This window comes from Rhinichthys klamathensis, unplaced genomic scaffold, assembly GCF_029890125.1.
Source record: "Rhinichthys klamathensis goyatoka isolate OS25496 unplaced genomic scaffold, OSU_Roscu_1.1 h1tg000109l_1, whole genome shotgun sequence".
In the NCBI taxonomy this organism is placed as follows: Eukaryota; Metazoa; Chordata; class Actinopteri; order Cypriniformes; family Leuciscidae; genus Rhinichthys; species Rhinichthys klamathensis.
Genome location: NW_026606647.1, coordinates 3,266,755 through 3,293,185, shown reverse-complemented (window position 1 = coordinate 3,293,185; position 26,431 = coordinate 3,266,755). Strand labels below are relative to the sequence as shown.

At 39.8% G+C, this 26,431-nt stretch overlaps 1 protein-coding gene across 3 annotated transcripts; it reads right to left on the bottom strand.

Annotated features, from left to right (window-relative positions):
• Window positions 1-1,746: 1,746 nt before the first annotated feature.
• os9 (OS9 endoplasmic reticulum lectin) lies at window positions 1,747-16,321 on the bottom strand. Of its 3 annotated transcripts, none has more exons than XM_056253924.1 (15): window positions 16,130-16,320; window positions 15,200-15,376; window positions 14,881-14,944; window positions 13,190-13,305; window positions 12,806-12,904; window positions 11,803-12,004; window positions 9,545-9,706; window positions 8,017-8,126; window positions 7,258-7,300; window positions 7,016-7,107; window positions 6,574-6,804; window positions 6,254-6,488; window positions 5,115-5,324; window positions 4,174-4,283; window positions 1,747-2,172 (listed from the first exon to the last, which is right to left on the bottom strand). In XM_056253924.1, the coding sequence occupies exons 1-15, from the start codon at window positions 16,277-16,279 to the stop codon at window positions 2,035-2,037; spliced, it is 2,139 nt and encodes a 712-aa protein (XP_056109899.1). In that variant the 5' UTR covers window positions 16,280-16,320; the 3' UTR covers window positions 1,747-2,034. The 3 variants fall into 3 exon arrangements, with proteins under 3 accessions (XP_056109899.1, XP_056109900.1, XP_056109902.1); XM_056253925.1 differs by having other exon boundaries at window positions 13,229-13,305; window positions 16,130-16,319; XM_056253927.1 differs by lacking the exon at window positions 5,115-5,324 and having other exon boundaries at window positions 16,130-16,321.
• Between the last annotated feature and the right edge of the window lie 10,110 nt (window positions 16,322-26,431).

Below are 26,431 nucleotides of genomic sequence, written 5' to 3'. Positions count from 1 at the left end.
CATGAGGTGCTTTTCGGCATACTCATCTTTTGTTTTACGCCAGACCCACTTAGAGTGTTTGTTGCCAAAAAGCTCAATCTTAGTCTCATCTGACCAAAGCACACGATCCCAGTTGAAGTCCCAGTGACGCTTAGCAAACTCCAGACATTTACGTTTGTTAGTGTTAGTGAGAAAAGGCTTTTTCCTTGCATGCCTCCCAAACAGCTTGTTGGCATGTCTGATGGTTGTTTTGGAGACTTTGTGACCCCAAGATGCCACTCTTTGATGCAATTCTGTGACAGTGAGCTTAGGACTTTATTTTACTTCTCTTACTATCCTCCTCACTGTGCGTTGTGGCAAGATAAACTTGGGACCTCTTCCAGCCTTGTTTGTCACTGTTCCAGTTGTTTTAAACTTCTTAATGATTCCTCTGACTGTAGATACGGGCAAGTTAAGGCGAGTGGCTATTTTCTTGTAGCCATTGCCTGGCTTATGAAGGGCGACACACATCTGCCTTACTTGAATGGTGTGTTCTCCTGTCTTTGCCATGTTGACAAATGGGTAAGAGAATTAGGCCTCTGTGTCACGTCATATTTATACCCAGGGAAACAGGAAGTCATGAATTACTAATTAAAAGTTCCTAGATACCCTGACCAAATTTAGCAACTACAGAAAATATATATTTAAAAAAAAATCAATTAAATTTTTCAGCGGAAGGGGTGCCAATAATTGTGGGACACATGATTTCAAGTTTTTTTTTTTTTAAATGTGTGATTTTTTTTTTACCACCAAAGTAATATACTTGAATAAAAGGTTGGATTTTTCTCTTTTTTTGCATTTGGGTTCTATGTTGTTTTTTAAAAAAGGAGATTTTTAGAAGTCCTCGACCACATCTTAAACAGGGGTGGCAATAATTGTGGAGGGCTATCTATCTATCTATCTATCTATCTATCTATCTATCTATCTATCTATCTATCTATCTATCTATCTATCTATCTATCTATCTATCTATCTATCTATCTATCTATCTATCTATCTATCTATCTATCTGCCCACCCTTGGTGCTGCCAGAGACAATGTGGACATAAATATTTCAGTGGTATCTGTCAGATACTAAAAGAAATGATTAATTGCTTACAGCAGCTTTAACCACTCTCATTCCCTCACAAAAAGTGTGCTTAGAAATGGAAAGTATGTCTTATTAACAAACAAATCAAGTGCTGTAGCAACATTATTTACAATCGACCAAACTTTGATGATCATTCGAAGCATTTACAACAAAAAGAGCCCTTATCTGCAGGGGACATGGAAGCAGTGGTTAAATGCATTAGATTCCCAATGTTCAGCAAAAAGTTTTGTTCAATTTCTAAATTAAGTCTGGACATTATCCTTTGTACGACATAAATCCTTTGAAGGCTGGTTGTACAAACAGACTTGTCAAAAACATGAATTAAGACAAAACTGAAGCTGTACACTGAATATTTTGCTTAGTGCATGGCAATGATTTGTTGAAGAAGCTGTAGGTGTTTTCAAAAAAGTCCAATCTACAAAATAATAAGAATGAAGCAGTTATTGTCAATGTCCTGCCATTACGGTGACTCTGCATCAAGCTCCATATTGCACATATCAATCATCAACAGCATTTTAACAGCACTCTCAAGTGATGAGAATGCGTATGTCCAGACTGCCTTTTCAAAATAAACTTTGACATGCATACTAACTGATGTTTTGTTTCACAGACTGTCACACACAGACATAAAGCGCAACACAACTGAAACATGAAGTGTATTTGTATATTTAAAAAAAATAATAATCCCAAACTGAAACCAGGCAAGATACAGTATAAACAACTTACAGATGCTCATACAGGATAATCAGAATTCACAGCCGTGGACTGAACCCTTTACAGGGCTCACATGACTTAAACAGTCTGAGAGAGGAGTTTGGTTGCCATGCACACTGTAAAGTGACAACCAGGTGGCTTAGAGTTCGGAGACCAGAGAACGCTGGCTGCCCTTCTTCAAGTTAAAAGTGCTTGAGAGAAGAGGTAAAGGCTCAAAAGTCTGTTTCATCAGAATCACTGTTTCCTGTGGACTGGCTCTCCTCCTGCTTTTCTCCCCAGACAAATTTGTAGTTATTCTCCAACTCTTGCTGTCTCTTCTGCTCTTTATACACTTCCTCTGTACCTCCAGTCTGCACACAAAGAGAGTGAACATCAACTTATTTACCTGTTGAACCAGTGTCAGAAACAAGGCATGAAAAGGCCTTTTTTCATAACTTGCACTGAAATGTGTAAAGGGGCATTTATATTTAAGTGGTCACATCAACATTTTTTAAATTATTTAAACTCATAATAATAACAACAATGTTTTTTTGCATCAAAAACAGTCATAATGTAGTTGCCACCCTCTCTGCCCCTTATATTTTTTGCCTATTTGCCTTGAAGTTTGCCTCTAATGGCCGCCTTCTAATATCTACCGTACTTGGCTGCGAACTATGGGTTTGCTGTTGAGTCCAATATAACTTGTTAAACTTATTACCGGTACATTATTTACAAAACAATCCGTGCTGAAATGTGCTGGTCAGACTGAAATGATCAGTTTCTGTAGTTTTTAAAGGGGTCATGAAATGCATTTTTTAAAATAAAGTTTCATGAGGTGCACATTTAATGTTAGTATAATGTTTACATCAAAAATGGTCAAAATTTAGAAATAAAAGGCCATTTTCTACCCTGATTTGAACGCTCTGTTGGAAGGGGCGTGTCTGCTGTGAGACTTCAAAGTAAACGCCCAATGCTATGATGAAATAAGTATTACATGTGGAACTCTTTAGAAATCTTTTACTATGTTTTTACCATTACAGCTGTCAAGATTAACTAATTGTGAAAAGTGATGATTATAGAATTATATTTAGATCTACTCCCGTCGCATTATATTTTTCTGCGATAAGCATTGAGCAGATGTTAGACATATCTGTTGAACACATGAATGCACCTTGACGAATGCTTTCATCATTACTAAGAGTGCAAACAGGAACTCAGATGTCCAGAAGTCCAGAACTCCGTCACTGATAAAATCGCGCTATGTGATTGACACCTCCAGCGATTATAAAAGGAGCGTTCTTTGATCACTTTCTATACATAAATAAATCACAATTTAAATACTAAGGGAAAAAATGCCAAAATGACCATTTAGTCACTGGTTTAAATTACTGACGCATAAACAGCAGTAAAATCATTTTGAGACAAAGAATGTCTGACTGTACATGAATCATTACATATCAGAAATCACAGATTAGGCAATTTAACATGGTTAATTACATTACTGTCAGCTCCATATTTTACAGTAAAGGTTTTACATAAGGTCTGTGCCGAAATTGCGACTGATTTACCAAAGAATCCACAGTAAAATGTACCGAACAAACAAATAATGCTCTACTGAGACATTCACATAGTTGAAAATAAATAACCACTTTTCTAGCATTAGGATCCTTTGGAAGGTAATGCTATTTGTAGTCCAATGATTTTGTACCTCTCTTCTCTCCTTCTCAGGATGTTTTAAAAGTACAATGACCAAAATTTAATTTCTCAATTCATGACCCCTTTAATATTGGGATTCTTCAGACAATACGTGGAGCTGCAGGTGCTACACACAGCTAGGAAAAGCACATGGTTCAACCAACTTTACCACATTTTTCTCTTATTAGTTGTTAAGGTGCGGTCACACAGTTTTGTACCAGAGGCAATCACTCTGTTTAACAAACATTCAAATTATTTGTACAAAATGCATACGCAATCTGGTCATGTACTGTTTTCTATTCCTCCTTTTTTTGTTACTACCTGTTTTTATATGTTTTAATGTTTTGTATGTTGCATGCTATGTTGTGGTCAACAAAGTTTTAAGGATGTCCTGCCTCTCAGACTGTAAAACTAGTTTACCTACGGGTACCAATAAAGTAACCTAATCTAACACTACTGTGATATTCAGTCATTTAAATAGGAATCTGCGCAGTCACGTGTTTAGTGTGAGGGTGAAAAAATTCTCTGAATTCACAGTGAGTGACTTCCGTACGAGCTGTGCTTCATGCATCGCTGTACTATTGACCTTATGTCCTCTTTAATTTGTGACTAGATACGAGAACTTACAGGTGTTGCTTTTTACATGCTGCCTGTATGCAGTGTGTGCAGATTCATACCAGAAGGTTGATGAGAAGCTCTCTAAATGATTTTGTATCCTCCTCAGTGAGCCACTGATCTCCCGCTTCCTCTGCTGTCTTACGGGTCAAAATCTTCACCTCAATCTTTCCTGAAAAACAGGCCCGAAATCCTTAGTCATTATCGACATCCGTTAATCTAAACAAATATACTGTTATACACAAACAGAAACAAAATGACTATTTTTCATTCCCATGCGCACACAGTTGATAGAGGAAAAAAGTAGTGATAGAAATGATGCATGCAGAGAAGGTGATGAAGGCTGTGGGATGTGGGAAGGACAAATGAAGCACTGTCATATTCCTAAATCTTCACATTCTATCAGGCTGAACAACTTTTCCAAAACCAGGAAAGTGGAGCAACAGCCTGTACTGACAAAAGTGAGTATACACTAAACCTATCATGTTGTTTTCTTTAAAAGCAGAAAAAGACCACCATGAATTTCTTTGCACCCACGCAAAAGCCAGCATCAAGGGAAAAACAAAATCATTGGCATCTATGAAAATCATGAAGTTTAGAAGTGCCTTAATCTTGAATAGTGTAATAGAGTCAAAGAGAAGACAATCAGACAAAAGCTACTGAAAACGTATCTCTTCCGTGAACACATACTGTAACTGCATCCTGCTGAGAAAAAGAAAATTCTTCGTCCCTGTTCTAGTTTGTACTATTTTAAACGACGTGTGAAACTTTGTATTACTAGTACTTCTCATGTTAATTGCCTCTAAGGTGAATCGCATCTTGTATTCCTCATTTTTAAGTCGCTTTGCTAAATGAATAAATGTAAATGTACTCAAAGCAAAGACCAGGCAGAAGAATAGTTTGAGATTTCAGAATGAAAAATAAAGTCTTTGCTCCACTCACACAGACACACACAGGGAAATAAGAATACTTTAGATGTGTGTGTTAGTGTGTTCCGGCCTACCTTCGGCCTTGATGCCGGCTCTCTCTAGCTGCTCTTTGACCACTTCCTGAATCTGCTGCCACTGGGGGTCGCCCTCGCCCAGTTCCTTCACCTTCACACCCCCCTCATCATCATCGTTGCCCCCGGTAACCGCTCCTGCAGCCACACCTCCGCCCACCTTATACTTAGTCACCCTGACTTTTACCTGCTCGCCACTGCTGCCCGCTTGGGCTTGGGTGATGAGAGACAGAGGGAAGGGGAGGTTACCGCAGACACAGCGGAAAATTCCCCCTCCCCATTTCACGTATTATAGTCTCTCTCTAACAACATCAATGGCTAAGTCAAAGTTGCACAAAAGCATGAAACGGTGTAGTATTAGTGTTAGTGGTGACAATGATTTGATCATGAATATAAAGTATACAGTGGGCCCAAAAAGTATTTGGAGCATCGTTTGTTGAGAATATGTTAACAGAACGCTACATTTCAAAAGGTTGGGTTGTCAAAAGTGACAGCAAAAACATGTTACCAAAGACTTCTTTTTCAAATAATTTATAATAAATAAATCCTAAAAATGGTTTTCACAAAAATATTAAGCAGCACGACTGTTTTTGCATTGATTATGATAAGAAATGTTTCTTAAGCACCAAAGCAGCATATTAGAATGATTTCTGAAGGATCATCAGACACTGAGTATACAATAATAAATTACTTTTTAAAACGGATCAACATAGAAAAATATTTCACAAAATTACGGTTTTACTGTATTTTAGATATGCTCATCAAGGCTGCATTTATTTATATAGTAGTTTCAATTTCTTACTGACCCTAAACTTTTGAACAGTGGTATATTAAAAAATTCAAATCGAATAACTTGTCCTTGGGAGCAGCAAAAAGGTTAAGCAGTTAAATTAAAAGTGAAGCGAAAAGGTCTAGCATCATTTGTTTGTTTTGGAGCCAGTGTATAATGCATTTATATATGCATCATGCACACATTTACAGATATTATACTATATATATGTATAGTATAATAAGCTGATAAGCAGGTTATATGAATGCCTGGGGTCCAAAGGCGAAAGTTACAAGCAATGTGAATGAGCCATCCATTCTACCATCTGTTCATTCATGCACCCGTTCACTCAGCATCCATTCTCTATATTTACCTGGCGTTTTGGGAAGCAGGTTTGGGCTGCCAGGAGAAGGGCCTCCTTCTGTCTTTTGCGACGAGTGTGTGCTTTTATGCATATCTGTATTTTTTTCTGTTTCTGGTTCACTCTCATGTTCGGTCTTGTCTTCAAGACGGTCCAGAAGTTTCCCCAGTGTGTTTTCTAGAGTTTGTGTAGCCTGAGAGCGATCAAACTCACCCTTAAGACCTTCATTCTCCAACTCCTGCTGAGCCTAGGAGATAAGACAACAGCGTATATTCACTGCCACATCTTTTGGCTGATTTGTACATACAGGCTATAACAGTAGTAATTCATACTTCCTCTATGATGTTGTCGAACTCCTTCTGCATCTCTTCTTTTATCTCTTCTATCTTGGAGGAGGGAACGGACAGATCTGCCATCTCATCCTCAAACTCCTGCAGCAATCCTTCATCCTCATCCCCTTCCTCTACCTCCCGTTCCGATGTCCTCTCTTTTTTTACTTCCTCCTCCGTTTCTCTCTTCTGAGATGATTGCTGGCTCTCTTTTTCCAGTTCGGCTTTCTTGTTCTGAACATAGAGCACAAAAATGAATGGTCGACTGATATTTGTTTTTTAGTGGGTGAGTAGCAGGAAATTAATAAATAAAAAAACAATTCAATGCCATAAGCAGGCTTTTTCACAATTTTTGCCAAACAAGAGCCGTTATTGGGCAATACTCGCCAAATGGCTAGATGCTGGCTGAAAGTCTGTGACAGTGTCCCGATTAAAAAATACTCACCTTCTGGTTGCTCTCTCTGAGGTGTTGTACAAACTTCATGAGGTCTGCAGGGTCTGTTATGATTTTAAAATTAAACTTTTCCTCCCCAAATACTGAACAAAAAGAGAAAGATGACCACAGAGAAAGTGAGCAAGGTGCCGTTTTAATTTAAGGACAACTTGATTGATGCTATAAAAAAATGTTTTTTGTTTAACAGAAATTACTAAAACAAGGTTTACTTAAAGTTTGAATAATTGTCTTACAGTCATTTTCATGTAATTGGCTGTCCTGAGGCTCCTGAGGGGTCTGTAAAACAGTTGAAAAACATGATAATGATCAGTGTCCCCTTAAAAGGTTCATTAAAAGCAACAGAAAGTGTATATGTTTCACAACAGGATCGAGTATATGTAACGGACGTAGGTCAGTAAGAGCTGTGCGTGTAAACCTGGCTTCAAGAGGCGCGCTAGCAACTGTTGCCAGAGGCTGGGGTCTTTAGCGTCCTTGTTAGCAGCATGCTAACAAGGACGCTAAAAAACCCACCTCCCACACCGGAGACCACGGTTCGAATCCCGCCCGGAGCAGGTCAAGTAGGACCAGTTACATTTGGTGCCGTGACCCGGATGGGAGTGAGGTTTAAGGGGGTGGGTGTAACATAGGCCAGTAAGAGCTGTGCGTATAAACCTCACTCCCCTGGCCTTAAGAGGCACGCTAGCAACTGACGCTGGAGACTGCAGTCTTTAGCGTCCTTGTTAGCGCGCCCACCTCCCACGCCAGAGACCCCTCTCAGAGCAGGTTGAGTAGGACTGGTTACATTTTGTGCCATGACCAGGAAGAGAGTGAGGCTTAGGGGGGTGAGTGTAACAGACGTAAGGCCCTGGCCTCAAGAGGCACGCTAAAGGCTGCAGTCTTGTTAGCACACCCGCCTCCCACGCCGGAGAATCCAGTTCGAATCCGGGTTGGAGCAGGTCGAGCAGGACCAGTTACATATATCGAGTGAAGAGGTGCTTTAAACGAGGCTGTACCTCTGAGTCAGGTGTGCTTGATTCTGTGCTTGCTGGTTTGGTCACTCCCTCCCAGAAGTCCTTGTCCTCCGGCTCTTCACTCACGGAGTCCACTTCAGCTACTTCGGCCTCTGTTAGCACACAAACATGCACACACAGATGTCATTCTGTTTGAATGCTGCACAGAAACGGCTAATGATAAGAAAAGTAGAAAGCTAAAAAAAAGAGAAAGGAAGTAAAACCAAGACCGAAATAGAATATACACAAACTACATATACATAAACGCACAAGCAAGCATACATCAGCTATGTTTTAATAAAACATCAGGATTTGAAAATGAACATTGTAATAGGCCACGTACACACTGTAAAGTTTCAGGAGTGACAACCCCATTTAAATGTGAATCCCCTATAAAAAAACATGGTAACCAGTTCTGTCTTGCGTGTTTGGTGTATGCTATTTTTGTCAAAAGTAATTTTACAGCGACCAAAGACTCGTTATGTTCTGCAATTTGAACTAAACCACCATTTACAGAGGCGTCCTGTTTTGTTTCTGTTTGTAAGGCTGTAAGAATGCGGTAGTCACTCCCTTAAATTACTGAAAGGGATTAAGCACTAACTGTGAACTGACAACCAAATTTAACTGCAGTGTGTATGTGGTCTATCAGAAGAGATAAGGGATGAGCATTTTGAGTAATTTTGTAGTTAGGATGTCAAATACTGTAACGTGGTGGTTCTCAAATAGTTTTGCTCCAGGAACCAGATGTTACATTGATCCACAATTGTTTCACATGTTCTTATTATCTAGGGTTATGTTCAGACTGCAGGCAAATTTCTTTCCCCCAAATCACATATTTTCAGGCATACTGTCCACACTATTAATTGCAAGTGATCAAATAAGATTTGTGTGTCCAGACATAACCAATGTATCTGCATGAGTTGCTTTGGTAACGACGTAGGCTTACCCACGTTTTTGACAAGGATTTTAAAACGGATGCAGGAAATATGCAGGATATATCCAAATAAGCACCCTGTCGAGTCCGATTGATGTCCTGTGGTGCTGTAGTTACAGCTTGCTTCGCTATGCAGCGAGGGATGCGGCATTCCCATCACCGGTTTTGACATTATCGCTGTGTGTCACGTTAAGAGTGACGCAAAAGACTATTTAATTTATTTGTTTATAGTTTAATGCCATGCCAGCTCACCTTCAAATGTGGTTTGAATCAGATTTGAAAATAATCTGATTTCATGTGCTTTTTGTGTGGTGTTTTTTTTTTTTTTTGCTGTCCAGATTTTTAAAAACCCATTTGGATAAAATCTGGATATGCAAAATATTTTTAGCTGATTTTTGCTGGCAGTCTGAACATTGCCTAGGATACTGAAAGCACATGGCATCACGTCTCACCACCTCAATGTCATTTTTACACAGTGCCACCCAATGCATTCAGTTGCAACTGCATGATTTATAAAACTCAGAGGGATTGTGGCTAAAAGGGTGTTGTGTGGATTATCTTAGTCAAATTAGCACAAATCATTGTTAGGATGCTAACCTTTGGTTTCTGACACTGAAACTGGAGGCTCATCTGAATGGACTACAGGGTCCTCCTCTGTTTTGTCATCCTGCAATCCGTTGTTCTTGTCATCCTTGGACAGAATTTCATCCAAGTTCTTGAGCTCCTCAGAGATCTGCTCCACTTTACGTTTAGTGTCAGCTAAGTACAGAAAATGAGGAAGAGAGAGTGATACAAAGAGAGATGTCTATGTGCTAAAAATAATGCATCAATTACAGAACAGAGTATGATTAAATATAGGCTGATTGCATCTCTGGAGATCTCATCTAACAGGACACCACTTGTGCACTGGAGACTTTTTCCATGAATGGTGTAATGAGTGATAATACAAATTCAAGTACAACTCCTAATGTCTGATTAAGCTTCTAAAGAATTCTCTATACCTGAATGCAATTCATATCCTGTTATTGTAACCATGTAGGCCCCTTTGGTGTAATTAACAAATGATAGGATAGAGGTCATCTCTCCTAGGTAAAACACCAGTGTGCTGGATCTGGGTTGAGGGATCTTAAAAACATCTATCTCAGTATGCTTTATTCTTCTGCTGATTCACATTTCAAAGTTTATTTCGATATTTAAAGGTTTTTTTTTTTGTTCCAACAATTACGAAACAATAAAAGTATTCAAATAGATTAAAAATGCAAGATGCACAGTACAAAATCTTGTCGAAAATAAATCGTGTTTTTTCCCTAAATAAACATATATATACACACTCACCTAAAGGATTATTAGGAACACCATACTAATACTGTGTTTGACCCCCTTTCACCTTCAGATCTGCCTTCTACGTGGCATTGATTCAACAAGGTGCTGAAAGCATTCTTTAGAAATGTTTGCCCATATTGATAGGATAGCATCTTGCAGTTGATGGAGATTTGTGGGATGCACATCCAGGGCACGAAGCTCCCGTTCCACCACATCCCAAAGATGCTCTATTGGGTTGAGATCTGGTGACTGTGGGGGCCATTTTAGTACAGTGAACTCATTGTCATGTTCAAGAAACCAATTTGAAATGATTCGAGATTTGTGACATGGTGCATTATCCTGCTGGAAGTAGCCATCTGAGGATGGGTACATGGTGGCCATAAAGGGATGGACATGGTCAGAAACAATGCTCAGGTAGGCCGTGGAATTTAAACGATGCCCAATTGGCACTAAGGGGCCTAAAGTGTGCCAAGAAAACATCCCCCACACCATTACACCACCACCACCAGCCTGCACAGTGGTAACAAGGCATGATGGATCCATGTTCTCATTCTGTTTACGCCAAATTCTGACTCTTCCATCTGAATGTCTGAACAGAAATCGAGACTCATCAGACCAGGCAACATTTTTCCAGTCTTCAACTGTCCAATTTTGGTGAGCTCTTGCAAATTGTAGCCTCTTTTTCCTATTTGTAGTAGAGATGAGTGGTACCCGGTGGGGTCTTCTGCTGTTGTAGCCCATCCGCCTCAAGGTTGTGCGTGTTGTGGCTTCACAAATGCTTTGCTGCATACCTCGGTTGTAACGAGTGGTTATTTCAGTCAAAGTTGCTCTTCTATCAGCTTGAATCAGTCGGCCCATTCTCCTCTGACCTCTAGCATCAACAAGGCATTTTCGCCCACAGGACTGCCGCATACTGGATGTTTTTCCCTTTTCACACCATTCTTTGCAAACCCTAGAAATGGTTGTGCGTGAAAATCCCAGTAACTGAGCAGATTGTGAAATACTCAGACCGGCCCGTCTGGCACCAACAACCATGCCACACTCAAAATTGCTTAAATCACCTTTCTTTCCCATTCTGACATTCAGTTTGGAGTTCAGGAGATTGTCTTGACCAGGACCACACCCCTAAATGCATTGAAGCAACTGCCATGTGATTGGTTGATTAGATAATTGCATTAATGAGAAACTGAACAGGTTCCTAATAATCCTTTAGGTGAGTGTATATATACACACACACACAGACACATATTCTGATTCACATTCACATCATTCATATTTAAATCTGAGATGTTATGAAAACGTCTTTAAGTCTCATAGTCATGCAGCACAGCAAGGACGGATTTTGAAACCAGCCTAATGACACACTCTTGAAGCCAAATAAAAAGCAAAATAGCAAATCAATATTATTGGGACAATCACAATGTTGCTTAATTTTGTACCACCAGCAAAATCTTTTCAAACATATGATCCATGACTTTGACAAGGCCCTGATGGAGGTAAAAAAACAAACAAAAAAAACTTCTCGTACTTACAGACTTGAGCCTTGACATAGTCCATATACTGCTGGGGACTGAGAGCGGGTTGGCACACAATGCCTTGTGGCTTGGTGGTGGAAGGTGGCTGAAGGAGGGGGTGCTCGCAGGTACGAGAGGTGTGTACTGTCAAGACGTAGCGGCAGGACTGAGGTTCATCTACCCGTGCAATATAGTCACTCGAGCCCTCCTCACACACAAACTGTTTAAAAAGAACCAAAAAAAACATTTCATTGGAAATGGGATTTTCATTGGCCTTAAAACAGTAGCATCAATTTTAGCACATTTATAGTCTTTTTAACATTTAATAAAAAAAAACTTTGGCCCTCTTTAACAGCTTCCACTCCACTGGGAAGGCTCTCCAATAGATGTTGGGATATATTGCTCCCATTCATATGCACAATGCAATTGCATGTTGTTGTACACTAATGTTCAAAGTTTGAGGTCGGTACAATTTCTTGATGTTTTTAAAAAAGAAGTCTCTTATGCTCTTCAAGACTGCAGATTTAATCTGATTTGATTAAAATTACAGAAAAAAATCAGTAATGTTGTGAATTATTATATTACACTTTAAAAACAACTTTTCAGCAAAGCTGAATTTTCAGCATCATTACTCCAGTCTTCAGTGTCACACGATCCTTCAGAAATGTCATGCTAATATGCAGATTTGGTGCTCAAGTAACATTTCTTATTATTATCAATGTTAAAACCAGTTTTTCTGCTTAATATATTTGTGAAAACCTTGATTAGAATTTTTTTTTTTGTAACAATGTAAAAGTCTTTGCTGTCTTTTTTGGTCAATTTAATGCACTGAATAAAAGTTATTATACACACCTTAAACAATGTATACTTTAGTATTAAGATTAGTCTTAATTGAAATAAAGGAGACTAGGCATCCACATATGTATTGTGTTTTCAGATTGACTTCAATAATACATTTTCTTGATAACATTTTCTGGCCTGGAAATAAGCGGTGGCACTTTGTAAGTGTGTGCAATCTTACTCTGACTTCCGTCTCTCTGGGGTTGCCATTCAAGTCACATTTAGAGCCATTGACATATGACTGACTATGATACCTCTTCAGTTTATGCTGCTTAGATGCCTGAAAAAAGAAAACATCAGAACATAAACATAAAACATTATTCATTTAAATAAATAAAAAAAGATTATTTATACATTATATATATATATATATATATAAATAAAATCTCAAGTACATAAATATATAGACAATACAAAGTATTTCACTTGCAAATAGTGCACTTTTATTAGTTTATAATATTGCAAATATTAATTATCAGCTATAAACTGAAAACAATTACTGGTAGTATCAGAATTCCTATTTGCTCCATTTTCAGAAACTTTCAAAAGATGAATTACATCTTACACGAGTAAACAATTTAAGCACATTAACCTTTGGCCTTACCTTTGCAGTTTCATTGGTCCAGTCGAACTCTGAATCATAATATCCCAAAAAGAGCACATCTCCCTTGATCTCTGAATCTATAATCACAGAAATGGAACATATATTGAAAATGAAAAGTTTACACATTATAGACTACATATTATCCTGGGGGGGGGGGATCACCGAGGCTCTCTTTCCAAACCCTAAATTCCTTCTTCCCCCCCCTTAAAAATAACAATCCAATCCAATCTAATCCACCTTTATTTATAAAGCACCTTAAAAACAACACTGTTGACCAAAGTGCTGAACACAGTCTAACAAAAAAATAAAAAATACAACAGTAATACAAAACTGAAAGTCAACCCTCAAACTGAGATAAAAGCCAAAGAAAATAAATGAGTTTTAAGACGGGATTTAAAAACAGAAAGAGACTCAGTCAATCTGATGTGCAAAGGCAGCTCATTCCAGAGTTTTGGAGCTGTCACAGCAAACGCACGGTCACCTCTAGATTTACGTTTGGTCTTGGGGACGACCAGCAGTGCCTGATCAGCCGACCGGAGCGAACGAAAGGGGGTGTAGGGCACGAGCAGATCAGACAGGTACTGGGGGGCCAGGCCATGCAGACATTTAAAAACAAATCAAATAATTTTAAAATCAGTACGAAAGTGCACAGGGAGCCAGTGGAGGGATTGGAGGATGGGCGAGATATGGCCAAATTTTCGAGTTCCAGTTGAAAGACGTCGAGCAGCTGCATTTTGAACTAGTTGTAATCAGTGATTTGCTAAGACCACTATAATGTGCATTACAATAATCTAAACAAGTGGTGATAAAAGCATGGATTCAAATTTCAAAATCATGTCGAGATAAAACCGGTTTTACTTTGGCTAGTTGCCTCAGCTGAAAGAAGCTGGTCTTCACCACTGCACTAATCTGGGCATCAAGTTTTAGACGACCGTCCAACTTGATTCCCAGGTTTGTAACCACAGGGCTAATGTCTCGGGTTAGACAACCCAGGTCATCAGGAACCGCAGTAGCAGAGTCACTAGGAGCAAATAACACAAACTCAGTTTTACTCTCATTTAAATACAAAAAATACAAGCACTGGAGTTGTGGAACATTAAGAACAGTTTTGACATTTAGTCATTTAGCAGACGCTTTTATCCAAAGCGACTTACAACTGAGGACTAAACCAAGCGAGTCATCGTGAAGAGGCAAAAACAACGCAAGAAGTGCTCAAAATACAAAGTTCGGACATAGCTCGGAGTAGCATAAGCCAGGAAAGCGAGGATTTAGAGGAAAGGTTTTTTTTTTTTTTTTTTTTTTTGAGGGTATTAAAAAGAACTCGAGGATTGTAACCATTAGAAGAAATAATTTTAAAAACATGCTTGGTCTTTTCAGCTTTTACAATTTTTTGATAAGAACACCAACTCTCTCTAAGTATCTGAAATTACACTTGAAGTTTATCCCTCTTCCACATTCTTTCCGCCCTTCTACACTCGCGTCTGGCAGCGCGGGTGACATCGATCAGCCAAGGATCAGGTCTCGGTTTTGACAGCCTGGTTCTTACGGGTGCTACCGTGTCTGGTTTTTATGGGGGCTACATGCAACTCAACTCAACTAAACATAATTTAGACATGATGTTTAACAAAGATACATGACATGATTTAACATACCTTCTAAGTGATATTGCCTGATGTGCTGGGCGTAGCAGAACTCATAAGTCCACCAGTCTTTGGTCTATAAACAGATCAAAATAAATAATGTTCAAGTCACGGTGACATGTACTGTAGTTTGTATTGATTGCAAATTGTGTACAAAAGTCCATAGCAAATGGCAATAATTTATTCATTATTTACACAAACATGGACACTCCAATGGTGCTTTTTTCTAAATTAACTATTTGTGATAGTGATATCTAGATCAGTGTCAGTGGATGTGTATATTCAGTGTGTTAGTCACTGTGACATAGAATTGAAGGCAGGCCATGTCCACCTTAATCAGGCATGGTGCAGTCTGCATGGGCTTGAGGAGATCAGGGACTCCTGGGCCACTGTAACCCCGCATGTCAGGCTCTGATACCGGGTCCTGATGGAATCGCACTGCCTGAGCTGGCAAACGACACTCATACAGCTGCTTGTATTTGTTAGAGACCAACATCACATCTTCCATCTAAAAACAGGAACAGAAAGAAGATGACCGAGACAGAGAAAATGAATTAGAAAAGGAGAACAAGGGAGAGGTGGCAACATAGTGTACACTACATTTCTAACATCTTGTTTTTCACCGAAATTTATATTTATAATTAAGTAAAATCTATAGCAAGGGTTTTCACTCTTTTAAATGCCACAGACCCTCAAATATGATCATCCTCATGCGAGGGTTGACAATTGAAAAATTGAATGTGTACTGTATAGACCCAATTGATACTGTGAAAAATTAATATTATAAATGTCTATTACTTGGAAAATAGTTATTTTCTATTAAGTTACATTATTACTTTTTTATACTCATTACTGTTATATTTAATCTAATTGTATATTTACTTATTTATTTTAATATACTTTTTTGATTATTTATTTATTTTCATCTTATTTGTATTACTATTCTGTAAACATTTACACAGACCCCTATCACACTCCCTTATGGCCCCTCGGGGTCCCGGACTCTAGTTTGAAAACCCCTGATCTACATCATACCTGTGGAGGCACAGTCTAACAACCTCATGTCACATAGCTAATTCCCCACTCGTTACTTAACCAGCTTTACTATTCTGCATTGGACGAGTAGACACTTAGTACTAGGAACCAGAATCACGTAGGCAAGCATTGGCTTTAATGTCTGATTCGTCAAGCTGTGCATAAAGATAACAACAGTCTGTAGCAAACAAACAGCTAGCTGCATCTCTGGCCAAAACAAGCTTACCTGTCCCATAATAACAGGATCGGGCAGAATCTGTATTCCATATTTCATTTCATTTAATTCTTCTAAATTCAAAAAAGCAAAAACGGACAGGAGACATGTTAAGAAAAAAACATATAATCCTCTTAACCACTTAATCAAGGAGGAAGCCATAGTTCTCTCATATCGCAAACTAGCGTTGTCAAATGATTTGTTATTTGGTGCAAGTCAATGTGCCAAGCAACGTGGATTGGACGACGTTGTTGAAAGCTGAAACATGATTGGTTATTACCAACGACAGTCATGTTTAGAACGTGTATTCATTGGATCACGTGCGGTAATAGACACCCACCAGCCACGAAATTGACTTCTATTGGACCCGCAGAAAAAATGTAAATCAGTGTAATGTTAAGCTTCGCACTCATGAGTTCGCTGTGGACCGTGTGAGACCACACAGTCGCTCAAGGCACGTTCTTTTAGTTCTCTCTCTCATTTTTTGTCAGTCTTTGTGAGTAAAAATAATTTGAAATTATATGATAAACAGTATCTTTTTTTTTTGTGATAACAGAGATCTTAAGATCTTAACAGTATTCCATAAATAAGTGCATAAATAAAACATGTTTATACATCATAATATAAAAAGCAGTCTGGGGGGAATAAGCTACACATGGCTACTGCCAACATTTGATGAAGTTATAGGGCAGTGCCAGTGGATGTTCTTGTTTGACTGCCTTGGTTTGAAATAAATGTATTATGGTATTTCAGACTGTCTTGATACTAGGCATGTGAACATTTTGACATTGGTCCCTGTTGAGTCATTTGTCCAGCCAGAGTGTTCGAATTGAGTCAAAGCTCTTGAGGTGTCCCCCCACAGAACTTTATACCATTTATAAACTTTATACCAATGCCATTTATACGCCAAAAATAGTTGTTGCGTGCCAGGGACGTGCAGAGAGTTCCTCAAGGGCAGGGGCTCAAATGTAAAAAAGGGCCATATATATATATATATATATATATATATATATATATATATATATATATATATATATATATATATATACTGGTCAAAAGTTTGGAAACATTACTATTTTTTATGTTTTTTAAAAGAAGTCTCTATATGCTCCTCAAGGCTGCATTTTTTTTAATCAAAAATACAGAACAAAAACAGTAATATTGTGAAATATTACTACAATCTAAAATAATGGTTTTCTATTTTAAAGGGGTCATATAATGGTACATGCACTTTTTCAAGTTGATTGTACTGAAATGTGTGTTGGCAGTGCCTGTACACAACCATCATGATAAAAATCTATCCAGTGTTTTTGTTTTAATCTCCTTATATGTTTTCCCCTGCCTCAAATCGAGTCGTTCGACCGTGTGACGTCACACGGTCGGACGCCCCTCCCACGATTGTTGATTGACAGGAGCGTTTCAACACAGACCCGCCCTGAGCGAGCTGTCATCACAGTCCGTCATTGTTGATACGCCGGAGCAGAATGGCGTCTAAGCGATTGTGGTGTTCTGTTCTTGGGTGTAATAACATACACAACAGTCATTTCGATGTTCCTAAATCCGAACCGCTGAAGACGCAGTGGCTGAGTTTTGTTTTCGAAGGAAATATTCCCCACGAGCAACATCAATGCGTTCATGTTTGCGCGATTTGTGAATCTTTTCGCAGACTGCTTTATAAACGAGGGTCAGTATAAAGCTGGTTTTGCTAAGAAGCTGCTCCTGAAAAAAGAATCGGTACCAGCTATTCGTGTCCCTGCTGCACCTCCAGAAGAAGTGAGTGTAAAGTTTTATTAACCTTTATATTAATCTTTGCAAATCGCTTGCACGCTTCACGATGAATGAGTCTAAGGTTTACACTCAGGGTACATTACGGCATGTTTTCTATGTACGACGTTCTCAATATAATTCATAATCCCACGTTTATAATGAACAACGCGTTATAGTTATTGTGTTATCACAAACTGAGTACGTATACATCAGTAAACACATAGCGTTTGTACATCTCACTAAGTTACTTTACCCTGCAAAGATAGATCAAAGAGAACAAAGATAGATCAAAGTGACATTATGTTTCACCAAGCATTCAGAAACGTCCTGTTCGAGCCTTAAAGGTACAATATGTAAGAATTGTGTAATGAAATATCCAAAAATCACTTGCACAGTGTGATATATTTCCTGCAGTTGTGTACTTACAATATCCCAAAAGTCTCCAAAGATTTTTTTATTTCAGAGAAATTCCAATTTTAAATAAATGGCCGTCCCGGAAAAAAAAATGTCGCCTGTCAATGACGCAATATCCGCGCTATCCTCGGTTTCCGTTCATACTGCCATTGCCATGACATAACCATGGCGACAGACGTGGACAACTGCGTAGTGCGTAACGTTTAGCGGCACCCAGTTTTTGTTTCTTTTAAACATAGACCATGGCAAGCAGACTTTGGGACAAACAAGGAGAACTAAAATGAGGATCAATATCAGCGTGGCGTTTTTGAGATGCCGAGAGCTCCACGTCCGCGACTAACTTGGACTCGACAGAGCTTCACGAGTCACGACTTGACAGCTTTATTAGACAGGTGAGCAAATGTACATAAAACAAATCAATGTAATATAACGTTAGCTCAACATGATGAAATGTTAGAATATGGTCAATATGTTATTCTAATGTTGATCTAGCTTACTGCTAGTTTCGTATAGCAAACGAACTAACACGTAGTATAACATTATAACTTTCAACAAACTTTTAAATGCTGTTTAGTGTGATAGTGTAACGTTAGACCAAGTGAAGCAGCGCTGTGTTACCTCACAAGTTTAATTTGTTTAATAAACTGACCTGTGTGAGTAATCCAGCACTTGCGGGTAGTTCGGTAGAATTAAATGTCCTTATTCCTTTATATCCGCGGGACTCGCGTGTGATATCTGTCTCTTTAGCAATCGCGACCTGCTTCATACCACTGTAATATTAAAAAACTAAAAAACATGATTGTTTGCACTCATCCATAAACATTATTAGATCCATCAATTTGACAGCAAGTCCCATCATTCAGCTCATCACTGCGTCATCAACCTACGCCTTTGTTATTGTTAGAAACTGCGCCCTCTTGTGGCGAAAAATTCTTACATATTGTGGTAATATTTACAATCTTACCTTTAATTGTCGAACTTCTTTGCGGCCGTCATCTTGTTCCGGGTCCGACTCCGGTTCAAACTGATACGGTTGCACAGATGTGTCCTCAGAGACTCCTGTTGCCATTCTTTCTCCAAAATATACCCTCAACTGTTGTCAAGGCCACACTCCACGTGCATTGTGTCAAAACGCCCGCAGAACAGAGGGGCGGAGTGAGCGAAGCTCATTATCATTTAAAGGCATATGCACTGAAATGGCGTGCTGAAAACAGAGCTGTTTTTGACCAGGTAAAATGAGTGTTTTCTTACAATACTAATGAGAATTTTTAATTAAAGTATATTACAAACTTTTCATTTAGACCCTAAAGAATCAAATTAACTTGTATGAAAATTGCATTATATGACCCCTTTAATATACTTATAACCTTTGATACTTTTTTCAGGATTCGGATTTTAAAAAGTTACAAAAAGAACAGCATTTCTTTCAAATAGAAATCTTTTGTATCAATATCCACTACACTGTTCAAAAGTTTGGGGTCAGTAATTTTCTTTCTTTCTTTCTTTCTTTCTTTCTTTCTTTCTTTCTTTCTTTCTTTCTTTCTTTCTTTCTTTCTTTCTTTCTTTCTTTCTTTCTTTCTTTCTTTCTTTCTTTCTTTCTTTCTTTCTTTCTTTCTTTCTTTCTTTCTTTCTTTCTTTCTTTCTTTCTTTCTTTCTTTCTTTCTTTCTTTCTTTCTTTCTTTCTTTCTTTAAAAGAAATTAATAGTTTTATTCAGCAAGGATTAAAAGTGATAGTAAAGACTTAATAATTTCCAAAAAAACATTAAGCAGCACATCTGTTTCCAACATTGATAATAAATCAGCATATTAGAATGATTTTTGAAGGATCATGTGACACTGAAGACTGAAAGACATGCTGAAAATTCAGCTTTGCATCACAGAAATAAATTATATTTTAAAGTAGCCCTATATTAAAATAGAAAACCATTATTTGAAATTGTAATAATTGTTTTCTGTATTTTTAATCAAATAAATGCAGGCTTGAAGCGCATAAGAGACTTCTTTAAAAAAAATAACAAATAGTAATGTGTCAAACTTTCTGACCGGTACTGTACTATATATACTATTACTGCATAATTATCAAAAATGTTAATATAATCAAGTCCTTTCACATCACCATTTCGCGTGTTTTTGTCAGCCTATACACTTCACATAATAGGCCTGTAGGTGGCGCCTGGGCTTCATTTAACCAACTATGATAGTTGTCCTAAATGGTAAACGGTGGTATATCAATGTAACTTAATTAAATTTAAGTTATATTGCTAAACTTGCTAAATACAAGTGATTTGAATACTACTTACGATTAAAGCGACTTTTGGTGCTGGATTTGTGCAGTGCTTTAATTGTAGTTAACATTGTTTCTGATCCAGATCGCTTCATAAATGTAAATTCGTCTGTAATTTTCAAAGGATTTTGAATGACTGGAAAATTACCGCTCCACTTCACAATGTCTAATGAAATTTGAACTTCTTGTGCCAGATGACAAAATGAATTATGTAATATTTTAAAAAATAGGCCTATGTAATATGTGGATTTTTATTGAATCAACACACTACCTTTGATTTAAAAAAAAGAAAGAAAAAAAGAAGAAGTTTAAAAACGGATTTTTTTTCCTGCCGTCGAGGTAGGCTACTCATATCACTGAGGCATATTTGGCTCGAGAGCATCGGTTTGTTTCCCGAGCAGACTGTGGAATACTCTAGTGCATTTTCGTTTTAAAACGCATAACTTTTGCTACGCCGTCCAGAAGACCCTCGAAAACGGAGATTGGCCCCTAATCTTTCTCAAGGGGTTTACAGCGCGTATCATTTGCACGCAAAAACTATTTTTGACGTACATGGCACGAGAAATACGATTCGTGCTATTGACACGCACTTTCATGAGACAGTGTTGGCCAGGCAGTCACACAGAGACTTCGCTGTGTGTAAGTTCCTTCAGAAAACAGCGTGTGGCGCACTTGAGCGTATTTTCAGACGCAAATCTAATTTGGAGTAGCTTCTTGCGGCAGCACAATACTTTGATAAATTATATATACAGTATATATATATACACGTCATATTTTATGTTTCTATTATTTTAGTTTTAATGAAAAACCAGGGGACCCCCCCAAGGGAATTTTTTGGGCCTTATGGGGGTCCCTTGATGTGGGAGGTAAGTGTAACCACCCCAACTCGTAATAAGGGTGATTTACAGGTTCTCTACTGGACCAATAATTTTCTGTGGCTCAATAACCAAGGAAAACTCACGTGCACAATGCATTAGATATAAATATAACAATTTTATTTTTAGACAATCGTGGGGTTAAAACCCAAGGGGGGGATAACAGGTTAATGCAAAGACAGGAGCAATTCTAATCATGTATTTGTAATGAATGCTAACATTTAATCAATAAACTTAGCGAAGAATAAAGCATCAACAAACAGGACAATATATTCAGCACGGGTCTCAAAGGTTGTTAAATACATGCATTAAATCAATTCATGTGATAACCAAGCATGCATAATTTCATTGCACTGCAACCCTCAAAGTCATATAAATCACGTAAATACCACACCAATAAATACACACCAAGTATCAGGACATCCCATCAATACCACTCACGCTAAATACATAGCCGTCGTCAATATACAGTATAAAAGGCATGTGGAAGATAACAACCTGCTCTCCTACCCCCTTACTCACACACACGCTCACTTTACACACAAATGGCGCCGGGGGACCAATAGTTGCACACATAAATTAGGGCCTCCCCGGCGAAAAAACACAATACCAACACAGACATCAACCACAATCAAATGAGAGTGTACTGCTGGCTTCCTTACCCGCTACCGGACGTGGGTTCCCGCATTCAAGGAAATCAACGGCGGCCGCCAAACTTAAGAGGGGAAAACCCCAGCACAATATCCCTCCCAGTCGCTATTCGCACGCGTCTATCTCCAACCCACGTCCCGGCACGGTAGCCTCGGCGAGGAACTCAGCAGCAGCCACAGAAAAACCCCCCAGCACAACAACAAATACATCATACCTTTATAACTTTGATTCCTGATTGCTAATGCACCACAGGTGTTTCTCTTCCCCGGCACATCATGAGTAAAACACTGTGGACGCTAATAGCGTTGCCACTCCCCTTATTTGGGATGCGCAGCTTACATCCACCCCCCCTACTCTAAATGTGTCCGCACATTCCCACTCGAATACTTCACATTCTATAACGTTGAGGCAACAGGCCCTTCGTGGCCCGGGTTGACCGTCTTGAACATTCGACCTGTGAAGCAGGTGAACAAGGGGGATTTTCCCCCTGTGCAGTCTGTAATGTCGCTTCATCAATGTCCATATTAAGGGCAGTCTCTCCATCCTTCTGTTTGGGTACTGGCAGACCTGTAAGACAGCCCCCCACCCAAGGATACATACACCAATTACTGTTCATAGGATTGACATTAGAATTAGGATGCATGACCTCTACTTCCTCCTCTGAGGGCAAGGAAATTTCAAACTTACATGGGCTTAACATATTGCGATGCAACACTCTCTCGCCACCATCACCCCTTTCCTTCTTAACCACATAGACGGGTATATCGTGATTAGGTTGTGACGTAACTATATATGTATCCCGTTCCCATTTATCATCCAATTTACCCTGTCCCCTGGCCCTCTTATTCAGTACCATGACTCTCTGACCCACCAACAAGGGTTCCCCCTTGACCCTACGGTCAAACCCCTTCTTTTGATGAACTTGAGCCTTCTGAACCTGTTTTCTGGCTTGATTATAGGCAGTCACTAGTCTTTCATGGTGGTGGTGCACCCAGCTACCAGCTGTGCCTGAGAACTCATCTCCCCGACCCAGCATCACATCAATGGGTAATTTCGCATGACGGCCAAACATTAGAAAATAGGGGGTATACCCTGTAGAGGAATGGGGTGAATTATTGTAGGCCTGTACCAACTCTGCCACATACTGATCCCAGTTCTCCTTCTGATCGTCCCTTAATGTACCCAGCATGCTCAGCAATGTCCGATTAAAGCGCTCACATTGTCCATTTCCTGCTGGGTGATAGGGCGTAGTGTGAGACTTACTGATGTTGTACAATGAACACAATTCTTTGATGACTTTTGATTCAAAATTGGGCCCCTGGTCAGAGTGCAGCTGATCAAACCCCCCAAAAGGCTGTATAAAGTGTCCCCACAACACCCTTGCGGTAGTCACTGCTGTTTGGTCCAAAGTTGGCACTGCAACTGCATAACGAGTGAAGTGATCCATCATTACTAAAATATTGCACATTCCACTGCGTGAAGTCTCCAGTGACAGAAAGTCGACAGAAACAATCTGCAGAGGGTATTCTGATTGTATAGATACCAGGGGGGCACTCACTTTATTGGCTGGGGTCTTGTGCAGATTGCAACGAGCACATTGGAGACACCACTTCTCCACTCCTCGCGCCAGCCCTGGCCAGAAGAAACGTCGACGGGCCAAGCCCAGGGTCTTGTCCATTCCCAGGTGTCCTGCGTGGTCATGCACCCATCCCAGGACTTGATTCTGCAGACACTGAGGTACAACCACTTGTTTGCATTTATCGAATGTCTTTGGATCACATACCTCCCTGCACAGCAGCCCCTGATCCACACAGAGGCGGGCCCACTGTCGCAGCAGCACTTGAGTGGGCCGGTCTTCAGCTGCTCGCTCTCTTGGAACTGGCCCTCTTCCTCTGTCCATATAGACCCACAGTCGTGACACCACGGGACAATTCCGCTGTGCCCTTACCCACTCAGCCAGCAAACTGGGGCCAACTCTGTCTTTATTTGTTTGTGCCCCTGCCTCCATCTTCTGACCCTCCTCCAGTACGACATCAACCACTGGAACAAAAGCCTGGACACAGGCACGGACCACTTCAGATGCTACATATCCACCCTCACCACCTGGGGCTATCCCATCTTCTGTAGTCCTGACAGAAGTCTCATTCACAGGCCACCTGGAGAGGGCATCAGCGTTACCATTTGTCCGCCCCGGTCTATACCGCACCTCAAACTGGAATCCTGCGAGCTGGGCCGCCCATCGTTGCTCCACTGCACCCAGATTTGCCGTATTCAAATGAGCCAGTGGATTGTTATCTGTGAACACAGTAAAGGGAGACACAGCAAGATATTCCCGAAACTTTTCTACTATAGCCCATTTCAACGCCAACAGTTCTAATTTGAATGAACTGTAGTTTTTATCATTTCTTTCTGTTGGACGGAGGCTTCTGCTTGCATAGGAAATCACTCTCTCCCTTCCATCTTGTATCTGTGCCAGTACTGCCCCCAAGCCTGTCTGACTGGCATCAGTATACAACAAAAATGGCACTTGAAAGTCTGCATAAGCCAGTATGGGTGCTTGTAGGAGAGACTCCTTTAATTTCTTAAATGCCATGTCCTGTTCCTCTCCCCATGCCCAGCAGTCTTGTTTACCTTTAGCCGGTCGGATGCGTCGTTTTGATGTCCCCCACATCATAGAATTCAGGGGTGCTGCGATGTGGGCAAAGTTCTTTATAAAACGTCTATAATACCCTGCCAAGCCCAGGAAAGCGCGCAGCTGGGTGATATTCTGAGGAGTTGCCCAGGCCTCCACTGCTCGCAACTTCTCTGGGTCTGGTGACACCCCTCCTTCTGCAATCACATGGCCTAAATAATGCACTTCATGCTGGAAGAGAAAGCACTTTGTAGGTTTAACTTTCAGGCCAAAGTTCTCCAGGCGGCTGAAAACCAAGTCCAGATGGGCAATGTGGGCCTCAAAAGAAGGGGAGAAAACAATTATATCATCCAAGTAGAGCAACAATGTTTCGAAATTTTGGTCACCCAGGCAACTTTCAACCAGTCTCTGAAATGTTCCCGGAGCATTGCATAGCCCCATCGGCATCCGATTAAATTCATATAACCCCATAGGGGTCACAAAGGCAGTCTTCTCCTTATCAGCTGGATGCACCCCCACCTGCCAGTACCCATGTGCTAGATCCAATGTTGAAAAAACTCTAGATTGCTTCAATGAAGCCAATGATTCTTCAATTCTGGGGAGGGGGTACGAATCTTTATGGGTAACACCATTCAACCTCCTGTAGTCTACACAGAAACGAAGGGTGCCGTCCTTCTTTCTGACAAGCACTACAGGCGCTGCCCAGGGGCTATAGCTCTCCCTAATAATACCATTTTCAAGCATATTACTCAAAAGTCCCCTCACTTCTTGATATAATTTTGGTGGAATCCTATTATACCGTTCTCTAATTGGAGCTGAATCGCCTGTTGGTATCACATGCAACACCCTATCAGTGTACCCATAATCCTCCTCATGTTCTGAGAAGACCTTCTGATGCTTGGATAACAATTTGGCAATCATCTCTTGTTGTTCAGTGCTAAATTGTAATGGGTCTAATGGGACAGTCACCGGCCGAAACACCTGTTCTTGTTCTACATCCTGCACTCTATTCTGCCTCACCCCCACCTCCACTGTCTCATCATCCAACTGTCTTAACTCTACATCTCCTTGCCGACTTGGACACAACTCAACGTCAAAAATCTGCCCTATTCGACAGCGCTGAAAAAGAGTCACTGGGGCTGTAGAAAGATTTAGAATTCTGACCATAACTCTACCCTTTGAAACCGTGCTCAGTGATCTAGCTACCAATAACTGCCCCGGCAATACATCTTGACAAGGTTCTACTAAACCCACATAATCCTTCCTATCAGGTCGTAAACGTGCACATGCCTCTATCACTACCTCTGACTGAGCTGGTATTGTCTTCCGTCTTCCCTGCGGCCAGTAAATTGAACTTATCTGTCCTGACTCATCAGCAAACTTGAACAGATCTTCACACACCGAAAACATCTGATGCCACACCTTAACCTGCATTTCGCCTTCTGCCCCTACACAACTAACCCCAGTCTGTGTCATCAGGAAATCTCTACACTCCTTAATCACATTCATGCCAATTAGTCCTGGGTACAATGATCCATTTGAGTCTTTAACAATCAACACTCCTCTTTTTGGTATAACTTTCCCACATATATTCAAATCTACCTCAATATATCCAATGTACGGAATCGTTAACCCATTAGCAGCTACCAAATTGAACTTTTGAATTGGTGGATACATTGTTGGTCCTCTGG